Below are 13840 nucleotides of genomic sequence, written 5' to 3' on the forward strand. Positions count from 1 at the left end.
AGTTGAATAGTTGTGTTACAGACCTGGGAACTCTTTTGTAAAGCTGTTGATGTGTCCTGGAGTGATCATGATTGTCTACCCCCATCATTGCAAAACAAAGGAACTGGCAGTTTGAGTATTGTTGAATGCAATTGTTGTTCTTATATATGCTTATTAAACCTTGAGTCCCTGACCCAAGGTACTCATTTATTCCGGGAACTGCCCTGAAACCTCTGGGCATCGGGCAGTATAATAGATAAATAAATAAATAAATGCATACTCTGTTTTCTCAGAAGGAGTGCCCAGCATTGGCTGCTTATCATGAGGCTTGGTTCCTAGAATAGGCTACCCAATCTGTACAGATTCTACACCCAGAATGGGAGCTTGCTGAAAGAAAAATTAAAGTCTATTGTCTTATTCTGGCACCAGTGATTTTCCCCCAAAGCAATACCTTTACTGATAACATTTCAGATTACAAAAAACTCCTAATTTTATCTTATTCAAACTGACTACATTGAGAGACACTCCTATATAGCAAACAACCCTGTTCTGCAATGTCCCTCAGATCAGCCTCCATAGCGGAGGACTGGAAAGTAGCCAAAGTGTCACAGTGGTGTTTTTTTTAAGGGTTCCAGCAGGGATCCTGAAAATTACAGGCTGGTTAGCTTAACGTCTGTCCCTGGAAAACTGATGCAAAATAATGTTAAAGATAAAATAACCAACTATATAGAAGAACAAGGGAAAGTCTTGTCTCACAAACCTATTGAAATTCTTTGAGAATGTCAATAAGCATACACAGTCGTACCTAGGTTCTCGAATTTATTCGTTCCGGGAGTCTGTTCAACTCCCGGAAACGTTCGAAAACCAAGGCATGGCTTTTGATTGGCTGCAGGAGCTTCCTGCATTCAAATCGGAAGCCATGGAAGCTGCGCTGGTCGTTCGGCTTCTGAAAATCATTCGAAAACCAGAACAATCACTTCCGGTTTTCAATCGTTCAGGAACCAAAACGTTCGGCAACTAAGCCGTTAGACATCCAAGGTACGACTAGATAGCAGTGATCCAGTTGGCTTGGACTTTCAAATTACTTTTGACTAAGTACCTCACCAAAGACTCCTGAGAAAGCTTAGTAGTCAAGGAATAAGAGAGATCCTCTTTCAGATCAAGAATTGGTTAAGACGCAGGAAGCAAAGTGTAGGAATAAACAGTCAGTTCTCCAAATAGAGAGAAGTAGTGGGGTCTTTGTCTTTTGACTTGCTAATAAATGATTTGGATTTAGGAGTGAGCAGTGAGATGGCCAAATTTGCTGATAATGCTAAATTGTCCAAGGTTGTTAAAACAAAAAGAGATTGCAAAGAGCTCCAAATTGGCCTCTCCAAACTGAGTAAATGGGCAGTGAAATGGCAAGTGTAATCCACTGTAAACAAGTGTAAAATGATGCAAAAGAATAATAATCTTAACTTCACGTACATGGTCACAGGGTCTGAACTGCAGGTGACAGACCAGGAACCAGAGTAGATGATGAAGATGTTGGCCAGGGTGCAAATCCCATGTTGTCATTTCTGTTGAGGATTAGGAAACTTTCTCACTTTCAAGAACACGACACACCAGTTTGATTTGTGGTGAAGTGATGGCTGTACAGATTACTAGACCACTATTCTATAATAAATAATTGTGATCTTGAAAACGGCTCACCTTTGTGTCAGAAAGAAGTTTGTAGGTGCTAAACTAAAGATTTCCCAATCTGTATATTGTTGTGTTCCTTGCACTCCGTAGTGATATCATGCTGGTACTTGTTTTTTTCAGGATTTCCTGATCATGTTTATTCATCACTTGTCAGCAATTATACTCCTTAGTTTCTCCTATATGAACAACATGGTGCGGGTAGGAAGTTTGGTTTTGTTGATTCATGATGCATCAGATGGCATCCTAGAAGTAAGTACCTCACACTATTCTATTGAGTTTTTACCACTGTATTCAAATGGCTTATTTGTGTTAGATGCTTTTTATTTTTTGTTGCGTACAACGGAACAAAGTAATAACCATTTCTTAAACCATTTCTTAAATGATGGGATTATTGCATTGAAGTCTGGAGGAGTTTTCTTAGAGCTTCTCCCTTTCCCCCCCCAGGTAGCAAAACTGACCAACTATGCCAAATACCAGCGAGTCTGTGATGCCACCTTTGTACTGTTTTGTGTGGTGTTCATTGTTACTCGTTTGGGGATTTATCCTTTCTGGTAAGTATTTATTGGGATTGAGGTGGGGGAGAGCAAGTCAAGGGATAACTTTAGGAGTTCACTGTGCCAAGAGTCTGGTACAGATGATTAAACAGCTGTAGCACAAAGGTAACCTCTGTAACAGGACCCCTCCACAGATGTGTGATAGGCAGCATATCCCCTGAAGGACTTGATTGATTTGGGGGCTCCATAAACAAAAGAGCCTGGCAGAATGCGTGAAGTGGCATCAGGAGCTCCAGGTTTTGGTTGTGCTGTTTTACTATTTTATTTACAATGGCAAAATACTTAAGGTGGGCCCTGAGTTGGGTTTCGAGCTCCTCAGGTTGCACAGTGCCCTTGCAGCTAGCGCTTGAGAGGCAAGATAGGGAATGTGGTCCCCGGTCTCTATGCAGTCATAATGCCAGAGGTCCTCTCCCCCTGTTGCAGAAGGGCCCAGTTTGAATCTGTGGAGATTGTTGAACAGTTCCTGCTAGCCACTCAGAAAAGGTGCCCTGCTTTAATGTTATATCTGTGTAGGCCCTTGAAAGATTAAGAACTTGGATTGTCCAGATTTCTGGATTACACAGGGAGCCTACACAGGTAGAAAGCGCTCTTCAGGAATTATGGTACTATCAACGCATGAGAATCCAGGAGGAGTCCTGCAACCCAGGGTTGCTCCTTTGTGCTGAGTGATTTGGGAAGAGGACTTAGGCTGCCCAGCACATCTGCATTTGAGGTGTGGTCAGCAGATGTCCCTCTGAGCATCTACTCATGTCAACTTTCTACCCTAGCTATCATTTTCAGCTATGACAGTAGAGTACTCCCTCAACCAAGGAGAGATTTCAGAGTATTAAATGACTTGAAATGTCTTCTTGCACTGGTACAGGTCTGTGCAAGTAAACAAATCTTCTTACTACTGGCCCTACTGTTTGTGATTACGTCGTGGCAATCTGTACGTATTGTTGCTACATCACTCAGCAAGCCCTTGGCGTGTGGTAGGGAGCCAGTGAATCTTTAATGCTGTTTCCATTGGTCTTATTGTAATCCCCCTGTTTCCTGGGTATGCCTGCTTATCTCAGATTGCAACGGGAAGCGACTTTGCTGTCTCGATGGTTGCATACTATGTAATGCCATACTGCACTTATCAAATAGCATGTGGTGGCTCATGTAGAAACTGTTTTTCCCTTTAGAGGTGGGAAGGTCCCTCCTCTGAGAGTCAGAAGGCAGGTTTGACTAATGAAGACCTGCGGGAGGAGAGTTTCAGGCTCTCTTTGAGTTCAAGCAACCAGAGGCCTCAGATTTCATTGGCTTTCTCCCTTTTTAAAGTCCGTAATATATCTGATATTTTCCTGCTGTAGCAAGGTGCAGTGGGGTAAATCACACATTTTCTGTCAGTGTAAGGCTTCCTAAATCCATTAAACATGTAAAACCAACAGACCGTTTTTTTTAATTTTTCTGGAAATAGATAAATTGGTAAGCATTTCAGCTCTTGACTCAATCAAAGCAATAACAAAAACTGAATGGAGAAGAAACTTGTGCCTCTGAGATGCCCACTCATATACTGAGATCTCTTAAGATTGGAGGCATTAACATTCTGTAAAGGAAATTTTTAATGGAGCAGATGTTTTTGTAGTCCAGTCAGCTTGGTTTCTATCTAGAAGCTGGGAGTTGTGAAAGATAAGCAAAGTGCCAATGTAACAACTTACTTCTTTGTCTTGCAGGTTACTGAACACAACTTTGTTTGAAAGCAAGGAAATAATTGGCCCTTATCCATCATGGTGGCTATTTAATGGGCTTCTTCTAATTTTACAAGTTCTAAATGTCATCTGGTCGTATTTCATCATTCGCATTGCCTACAAGGCCCTGGCACGAGGGAAGGTACAAATTCCTTAAGCACTGGGAACTCCCAGATACTTGCTACCTTTTTGCATATTTCACAACCTGTGGCTTTGAAAAGAAGTAGGAGGACTGCTGCCTGAGACAATAACTTTTTACTTCGATTTCAGTTTAACTTATATGTTCGTTCTACACAAGTGAAATTCAGGCTTTATACGCAGAGTATGCTGTGCAAATCAAATCAATTCGCACTTCTCCTTTGTGTAATTTACATGCCTTCCAAACTTGAGGCTTTGAGAGAAATCAGGATTTGCTGAATGGGAAGGAAAATAGAGCATGGAGTTAAGTAGCTGCTAGAATGAGAAAAGGATTTGTCTCTCTTCACACCACTCTTACTTCCTCCCATTAGTAATCGCACACACAAACCCACCGGCCATAGCTCTTGATCCTTCTCCAGACTGCCCATATTTATCCAGACCACCCAAGTAGTTCTCTTACATTGATGAATGTTACACACTTGTAAATGTGCAATTGTAGAGCGAATCGCAATTTTGCTCAGAATTCCCTGATGAGCTGTACTTCATGTTACATATCAAATGCTCCCCACCAGACAACATCAGAGGCTTATGTTTGACTGAAGTAGGAAATGCCACCCCAGCACATCTGGTTGGCCACTATGATAACTAGATGGACCTTTGGTCAGATCCGGCAAGGCTGCTCTTAACGTTCTTTTGTACTCTGAATTCTGGTACCAACATTTTATTGCTGCCAGATAAACCTGGCCTATGTAACAGTGCTAGGGGTAAACAATTGCTAAAAAATACAAGTAGGCACCAAGAAAAGCTTGAAACATCACCATGTAAAATGTGTTCATATAAACAATAATGCACAAAGTGTGCACAATACGTTTTAATAGTCATAGGGAGTGGCACAAAGCTAGGCAGAGCCTGTACAAAGCACAAACTGGAATAATGCTTGACATTCTTGGCTCCCTCTTCTAGGATTTCCACACACTTTCAAATCTGTCTTCTCAATCCTAAGCACTTTTTAAAGATGTAAATTGTAAAAACAGATATTGAGTTGCTGGATTCTGTATTATCATATACCAACCCTTGTTAGTGGACATAGGAACACTGCACTGAAAGGCTGGAGGGCTCTGTTTTGTTTTGTTTTGTTTTGTTTTTAATGCAGTAGCATAGAAGGAATATTCTGAAATGAGAATTGATGTTGCACCGATGCAGATCATACTGATCATAATACAGGAGGTTTGCCTATCCTTTGTGCATATTGCTCTCCAGTGTAACCTTCTGGATCATTTCTCCATTGATTCCACTTCACTGTTCTAGTTACCAAAAATGGAAATATTTAATTCTAGGAGCTGATCAGTGTGTCAAATACACCCAGGAGAAGGAAAGGTGATAATGAAAGGCCGAAAGGGCCTTGCTGCTGAACTCCTCTTTGCTTTGTACTAGTGAGTGCTCCAGGCCCTTACCTTCAGTGTTGCTGAGCATAGGTGCTAGAACTGACTCTTAGAAGCTGCTTCTTTAAGAAGCAATGGAAGCCACTACATTGCCAGAACTTAGCTTGCCTTCACGTCTTTCTGAGGAGGACATTGGCATGAAGGAGGACAGGTAGCTAAGTTTATTAAGACCTCTGGCTCTCAAAGTAGGGCTTGTGTTTAGCCTGCTATTGTGTCTGCAGGGCTTTGTGGGAGAAGGAGAGGCTATAGTTTTATGTAGGAAAGAAGTGAAGACTACTTGTTCTTATGAAAGTGGCCATGGAAGCAGATTTGAGAGAGAGAGAGAGAGAGAGAGAGAGAGAGAGAGAGAGAGAGAGAGAACAATTCAGATTCAGAATCTTAGCTAAATACTATATATTTACAAAAATAAACCGTTCTATAGTACTGGGCATTTGCTTTCCAGTAGAGCATTTTAATGATGCCTGAGTACTTTTCTTTCTGCGTATTCAAAGAACCCCAATTTCTTCTCTGCCTTGCAGCTTAGATACTGCTTCTTTTCTTTACACGTATTTGTATCTTAATTACATATATATTTGTGGATTGAATCTAGACTTGCCATGAGTAGAGCTGGGGAGCAAATAAGCCGGGTTGAGGGGAGCCTTCCAGAATAACCTGGGAAGTAGTGCTGAAGAATGCTGGGGAATCAGTAAAATTTGCCCATTCCACTTTTCTTTAAACAGGCTCTTCAGCTGGATCTCGGTCCCTTCCATGAACGGAAGGGGAAGTCTGGATCTCACCCATGTTTGTTTCGTTCATTTATCTGCTGAGTGGCTATAGCTGATTTTCAAGCTGGGGTATCTTGCAGGAGACCTGCATCTCTCCTCTCGTTGCTTTTCTTTCCTGATCAGGTGACCTAGTCAGGGAAGGACTCTCCTCTGTATTCTCCATTCTCTCTCACTCCTTTCTCTGTGCCAGACTGAAGCTGGATCTCTTCCTCTTCTTGTATGTAAGTGCAATCTGCTATTGTGGCTGTGAGAGGGGGGACTACCTGTGTCTAAAACGAGTCTGAACACTGTTTAGCCTCAAATCAGCTGTACTTTGCAGGTTTTTTTCAAACAGTTGTTAGTTAATCTGAAAACAGCTCACAAGAAAGTCAGGTCTCTGATATTGACGTAGGTGGCTATAATTAGGTGGCTATAATCTTTGTATACGACCTTCATCTGTGGACCTTCAGCTCTGTGGTTCATCTTGGTAGTATTTTTTCACTTAAATCTTCCTTTCTTTTGAACTGAAAATAGAGAATAGAAAATTAAGAATGTCAGAATGCATCAGGTAATGAAAATTCGCTCTAAAAACACATTTTTTAAAAAAATGCTGAATAAAACAGCATGTAAAATTTGAAAACTTAGTTCAGTTCATCAGTTGCTAAAATGAGATTGTTTCTCTCTGAAATGTTATGAAAATGACATTGGTAGATTTTATATATTTTGTGGTTTTATATTTTGATTTTGTTCCTTGAACCGCCCTGAGACCTCTGGGTATAAAGGTAAAGGGACCCCCTGACCATTAGGTCCAGTCGTGACCAACTCTGGGGTTGTGGCGCTCATCTCGCGTTAATGGCCAAGGGAGCCGGCATACAGCTTCCAGGTCATGTGGCCAGCATGACAAAGCCATTTTTGGCGAACCAGAGCAGCACACAGGAACACCGTTTACCTTCCCGCTGTAGCGGTACCTGTTTATCTACTTGCACTTTGATGTGCTTTTGAACTGCTAGGTGGGCAGGAGCTGGGACTGAACAACAGGAGCTCACCCCATCGTGGCGATTCGAAATGCTGACCTTCTGATCGGCAAGCCCTAGGCTCTGTGGTTTAACTCACAGCGCAACCCGATCTGAGACCTCTGGGTATAGGGTGATATATTATTATTAATAATATTAATAATAATAATAATAATGAAATAATATTAGATAGGTAGGTAGGTTTCTGTTGGAAAAGTGTTGCATAAGGCCTGAGCAACCACCAATAAAATATCTGCTTGTCCCTACTGTGGATGCTGATGGAATTTAGCATCATGAAGCCAGACTTCATGAAAACCTACATGGTCAGTCCTTATGGATCCGGGTCATTTACAGTATTCAAAGTTAAAATCAGCACCATTTATAAGGGGATATAGCTTGGAACCTGGGATAAAAAAGCCTGCCACATAGTATTCCTAATCTTCACATGAGGAAAACCATTGCCACAAATGGCTATGAAATATAACACAATTTGTGTTAATTATTCTTGCCTCCCATTTATATTATGATTTTAAAAGCATTTGGTAGATATCAGGCAATATATATTTGCAGCTCTTGAGAAGTGGGCACCTACAGTTGACGCTGTCAATCATTAACTTGTCATTGGTAGGTGCCCTGCCATCCTTTCCATAGGGCTGTTCAAAGTCCATATGCCTAACTAATCAGGGGTGTGGATAGCTTGAGCACACCTGGTGCACAGGTAAAAATCCTCAGTGTTATGTAAATCAGTGCTATTGATTGCAGGCTCACAAGTGGAGGACCTACGCTTGACAGCTGCTACAGCAGAGATAGAAAAATCTGTATATAACTATGATGTGAGCATTTCAGCCTTGTTTGCAGCAACACCTGGTGCCTTTACTGTTCAGTAGTAATATATTGCCACCTTGTGGCAAGTCATGTAAACAATAAATACGAAATGGACTGTGGACTTTATAGGGCCTGGGTGTCAGTCTGCATGAGGATTTTTTTCCTGCTGCGCATGGGTTCTAAAACACATGCCGCATGATGCACTAGTTAATCTGTACCCTTCCTGCAGTTTCTTTCTGTTGGTTCTGTGTGTTTTCAGAGCTGTTCTTTTACGGGTGGTGGTGGTCCTTCTCTCTATATGCTAGTGCTTGTGGTGTGTTGTAGCATCACACTATTATATTTTCAGTGGGAGTGTCTTAAAACTTTAAAAACATTCCCCACCCCCCAGCTTTTACACCTCACCTTTATCTTAACCTTTGGTTGGCGGAAGTGGGCAGAAAATTATCTGCCATTTTCATGTACAATCCTGCATTTCACAGCCATTAGCAAGCAATAGAGAAGGCAGTCCTTTGTCACAGTGTAGCCGTGAGAGACAAACACACACACAGACACACATTTTCTACCATAAATGAAGCTCTGTAAAGTAGTACTGTACTGTATTTCCCTCCCCCACTTTAGCTCCCTGAATGTTCACCTGCACTATTGTGCCAGTGTTTACAAGGTTAAAAATAAAAAGCCATATGAGGGCCCCCCAATGCCACCAGACACTAATAAGCTACTTCCCACTGTAATCAGCGACATGGGATTACTTTTAGAGGAAGAAGTGCACAGTGCCACAATGTGCTGTCACCACTATGCCTCAAGGACTACACCTCCCCATAGAAATCGCCCCAGACTTCTGGGTTCATCATCTGAGGCCCCTCTTCATGTGCCTTTTCCACGTGAGGTCTGGAGGGTGGCAACACGAGAACGGGTCTTTTTTTATAGTGGCTCCGTTTGTGGAATGCTCTCCCCAGGGAGGTTCGCCTGGCACTTATATATATTTTTAGGCACAAGGCGAAACATTTCTCTTCAACCAGGCTTTTGGCCGATTAATATTCTGCAGCCTTTTAAATGTGTCTGTGGGAAGGGGAAGTTATCGTTTTGTTGTTTCTCTTTTAATTATTCACTTGTGATTTTATCTTGTGTTTTACTCTGTGAACCACCTTGAGATCTTGCGATGAAGGCCGAAATAATAATAATAATGATAATAATAATAATTAATAATAAAAAGAAAGAAAGAAAGAAAGTTCCAACAGTGAAAAGCTGTCTAGGGCATATTTTTGTTAGTGTAAGTATATGCAAGCTTTTGAGTGTTACATAATTCTTTGTTTATATAAAGTCTACATGTGTAATATAGCAGGAGTGGGTTCAAGATATATTATTGTACCTGTTTTGCATAGCATCACGTCACCCAGGAACCACTTATTGAAATATGTTCTTATCTCTATTATAACTATGTATATATATATTCAGTTATGAATATATAAGGAATATACTTACGTAGACCACAATCACAATTCAGCCTGCCCCACAGGTTGAATGCAGCTCTAGAGTTCTCTCTTCACCCCTCAGGACTCTCTGGGGCTCACATCTCCCTCCCCCCCTCTACTGGGCCTGCTCAGTGCCTGCCTTCCTCAGGTGCTTTCGCATGGCCGGAATGTACCCTTGAACTATTATAATGTCTCTTACTGGCATGCCTTGATATGTGTAAACCTCTAGCCACAATGAGGCTGGAAGTAGCTTCTGATGCAGAAGGTAAGAGTCGGATCTGTTGTGCTTTTGCTTCTGGTCCCACCTACCACTGCCATGTGACCCGTGGCTGAATTCCCCATCCCTGTCATTGAGGGAAAGCCTGACCTCTTCACCACTTGTCTGTTGTTTTTGTTTTAATATATGTTTACCTGGTCAACTAATATGCCTGATGGCAAAATTAGACTTGGGTTAATTCTGGTCATATGAAAAGTGTACTTGTAGTACTTACATTTCAGGAGATACTCCTCTTGTGTTCCTGGGCTATCCTTGAAAGAATGGTATTCTCTGTTTAAATTGTTATCCGTTAGAATGAGTAATGTTTGTAAGGCTATGTGGCCTTTTTCTTGAAGAGCTGAGATGCGTTCTCTTTGTAAGGTGAACCTCTTCCCCTCAGCTTTATGATGTTCCCTTGTAGCTCAGGTATATTTAGTGACCAAGCAGTCGAATTTCCTGCCCTGGAAGATCCATCTGGCTTCCTCTTTAATGTCATTTTGCTGTTTCCTTTAAATATTTCGCATACATTTTATAATATCCTTGATATATTTTCATTCTGGCACCTGGTTAGTTATATTTGAATGTGTTAAGTTACTAATTTTTTTGCTTTAAAATGTAGATTCTTGGCCCCTTGAACACTTTTCAGAAATTGGAAGGCAAAGAAGCAAATCATTTATTTTTTAAATTTTTTTGTGGAGAATGGAAATGCATTAGAAATAATATATTCCATTTCCTCCCCTGCAATATTTAGAGGTCCAAAAGTAGCAGCCACAACTCCTGCAAAATAGCATTTCTGCCCTTGGTGGAAATCTGTCCTTATGTGAAAGGAAGCTTTCACATAAATTTCCTTATTTTTGTGGCTGTGTAGAAAAACTGCTTCTTTGCTTTTGGTACTCTGTTCTTTCTTGGTTGTTCTTCGCAAACTTCATGACTAAATTTGAAAACTATACCATCTAAACAACTAATAGCTAAGTATAGTGTGGTGAATGCTACACTGAGTGCTTAACTGATTTTCAAATTAGCCCTTATATTTGTGGTAAACTTACTCTGCTTCTTCCTGTCAGGTGTCAAAAGATGAACGCAGTGATGTCGAAAGTAGCTCTGAAGAGGAAGATGTGACTTCAAGCAACAGGAAAGGAGTCCTTAGCTCTTCAAGCAATGACACCAGTCGGATTAACGGCCACATAACTAGTGGGCAGTGGGCAGAAGAGGAGTAAGAACCGGCAGGGAGACCTCAAGAAAACATAGACTTGTGTTCAAATGACTAGATATGTCTTAACTCCATATCCCCAAGAAATCTTTACTCATGCCGGCGCTTTGCCCCCCAAATCCTCCAGCAGTTCTGAAACAGGCACATCACAGTTTTGTACTAAAGGAATCTAGTTGATTGCTAGTGCAAAAGCTATTTCCAGTTTCACATTTTAAAGAAATTAAGCCATTTTGCATTTAATGGTATCCTATGTTTGCTGAAGTGTGTGTGTGTGTGTGTGTGTGTGTGTGTGTGTGTGTGTGTGTGAGAGAGAGAGAGAGAGAGAGAGAGAGAGAGAGAGAGAGAGAGAGAGAGAGAGAGAGAGAGAGAGAGAGAGAGAGAGAGGTGGGTGGGGAAGCTGTTTTATTTTAAAGATCAACTGAAGCTTTGAGAGAAAGTATTCTTGCAACAACTCTGAAGGTTCGGATCTCAAACAGGTTCTGCCTCTCACTTTTTAATTGCACTCCAGGGGTTTGTTTGTTTTTTAATACACTGGCCTGGTCTAAATTGATATTCCATGCTCCTAGCAGCAAGGACTAAAGCTGTGTCCTGAGGAGTCTGGGATGTGCCACAGCTAGGCATAGCAACCTGGTGGTGGTGGTGGTAGAGACAGGCCAACTTATTTGTTGTTGGAATTCCATTTGCTAATAAAGTTTTATGTCTGCTTGTTTGGGTGGGTGGGAAGACAAGGCTGGTGTTCATTGCTTCCCCCCCCCCCCCCGCCAAGTGGAGTAGTGTCTCCAAAGTCTTCATTTTGACTTCCTAAAATCACCTGTTTTTCCTACAAATGCTATGGGTTTTGAGTCACATAGGAATTACAAGAAAGAGGTGGATAAATTTGTGTACCAGGATAATAGGCATGGATGATCTGGTTCTGTTGCCGACTTTTCCATAGACAGTTCTACTTTAAGAAGAGAAGCAAGCATGCCGCCCGTACCTGCTTCAGAATCTTTTGGTGAGGTGTCAGTGGGATAAAGAGGTTGCCGCACAAGGGCTTTGAGTCCCTCCCTCCCTTTTACTAAATGGTACTTCAGGGGAGATGAAAGGCAGCAAAGTGTTGTCATGAGCAGGACTTTGAAAATGCCCTGAGTTATTATCATTTTATACTATTGTTTACTCTGAATAAAAAGAAATTTGCTTGAAGAGTTGGGTCTGTGAATTTTGCTTTACTGAGGAAGGTTGTGTGCATTCTGATTTTAGATAATCTGCTAACGTGCTAACATTGCCAAATTACACAGAAGCAGGAGATGGTGCTGGAAATTTGAAGGCTGCAAAGCAAGTAGCACATTAGTAGTATTAATTCTGTGGGTACTGTTAGCTGAGCTAAACCCATCCAGGGCCTTATGCTGGTCTGGAAGATGTTCAGCACCCAAAGAGTTGCCGATTCTCCCAAATGGCCCTTTTTTCAATCTAGGAACAGCCAGGTGTACTTCCACGCAGCATGTGGGGTCTACTTGTATGTGCAAATTGGCCTTAGAGTAGAGCTTTCCAAACGGTGTGTCACGACACGTTAGTGTGTTGGCCGTATTGTGTAGGTGTGCCACGGGAATGCTCCCTGCTCTCCTCCTGGGTTTGGTATTAAAACTGAATTACTGTGTTACGAAATGATGCATGTCTAAAAAGTGTGTCACCAACATGAAAAGTTTGGAAAGCTCTGCCCTAGAGTAACATTCCATGTTTCTTACAGTTTAGCAGTCACCTTTATGCCTGCTAGATTCTTTCTGAACTCTGTTAAGGTGTGATGATCTTTTACAAGCTCTACAACCAAGAAATGGAGCCCAAAACTGCTAATTATCATTTTATAGTATTGTTACAGGGCCACCAAATGATTCTGGGTCAGAGTCCAATTTAGAAGAAAACAGCTGCTGCCCTAGATAGTCTAAAGAACGTTGCTTTTTTCTGTTTGACCTCTCTGACATTCATGTATCTATGTATGTATGTAACAGTCATATCATGGGTGAAGGACAGAGGAAATCAGAGGTGGTACTGTTGCCGCTTCTTGTGACCTGTTGTCACAAGCAGGAAGTAAAGATGCAACTTTTTCTTGCCATGATTTCCTCCCATTTCCCTCCTATTGACTTCAATGGGGATATTAAAACTATGTAGATACCAGGTCTGGCATAGTTTATGGGATAAGGAGAGGACTTAGGATCCTGTAGTTCCATAGCCTCCCTGCCACCCAATGCGAACAGCCCATTTTGCCCCATCACCGCCACACAGAATATTACCCTCTCTCTCTATATATATCCCACCCACCTGGCTGGGTTTCCCAAGCCACTCTGGACGGCTCCCAGCAGAAAAGTAAAAACACAATAAAACATCAAACATTAAAAGCTTCCCTAAACAGGGCTGCCTTCAGGTGTCTTCTAAAAGTCAGGTAATTGTTTATTTTCTTGACATCTGAAGGGACGGCGTTCCACAGGGAGGGCACCACTACCAAGAAGGCCCTCTGCCTGGTTCCTTGTTTATTGCCAGTTTAAGTAGGAAGCTTCCTTTATTTCTGGTTTGAGCTATCTTTCATAATGCTTATGCATACTGAACATGTGTATAGGAACTGGGAGTTTTACAGAGCGGTAGTTAATAGATATCATGGTTTAAAAACTACGGTAATACAATGACCCTCTGAATCAGTTACAGTGGTACCTCGGTTTATGAACATAATTGGTTCCGGAAGTCTGTTCATAAACTGAAGCGTTCATAAACTGAAGCGAACTTTCCCATCGAAAGTAATGGAAAGTGGATTAATCCGTTCCAGACGGGTCCGCGGAGAACTG

The 13840-nt window shown here is 41.6% G+C and overlaps 1 protein-coding gene across 1 annotated transcript in view; it reads left to right on the forward strand.

The window, feature by feature from the left end:
* The window catches only part of CERS5 (ceramide synthase 5), a 32716-nt gene extending 19538 nt beyond the window's left edge, over positions 1–13178 (forward strand). Inside the window, exons 7-10 of the mRNA XM_035108087.2 lie at positions 1783–1911; positions 2107–2213; positions 3914–4070; positions 10882–13178. Coding sequence (XP_034963978.2) covers positions 1783–1911; positions 2107–2213; positions 3914–4070; positions 10882–11034 — 546 coding nt within the window. The 3' untranslated portion in view covers positions 11035–13178. The remainder of the gene's footprint in view (positions 1–1782; positions 1912–2106; positions 2214–3913; positions 4071–10881) is intronic.
* Positions 13179–13840: the final 662 nt, after the last annotated feature.

The sequence above is a fragment of the Zootoca vivipara genome, chromosome 2, assembly GCF_963506605.1.
Source record: "Zootoca vivipara chromosome 2, rZooViv1.1, whole genome shotgun sequence".
NCBI lineage: Eukaryota > Metazoa > Chordata > Lepidosauria > Squamata > Lacertidae > Zootoca > Zootoca vivipara.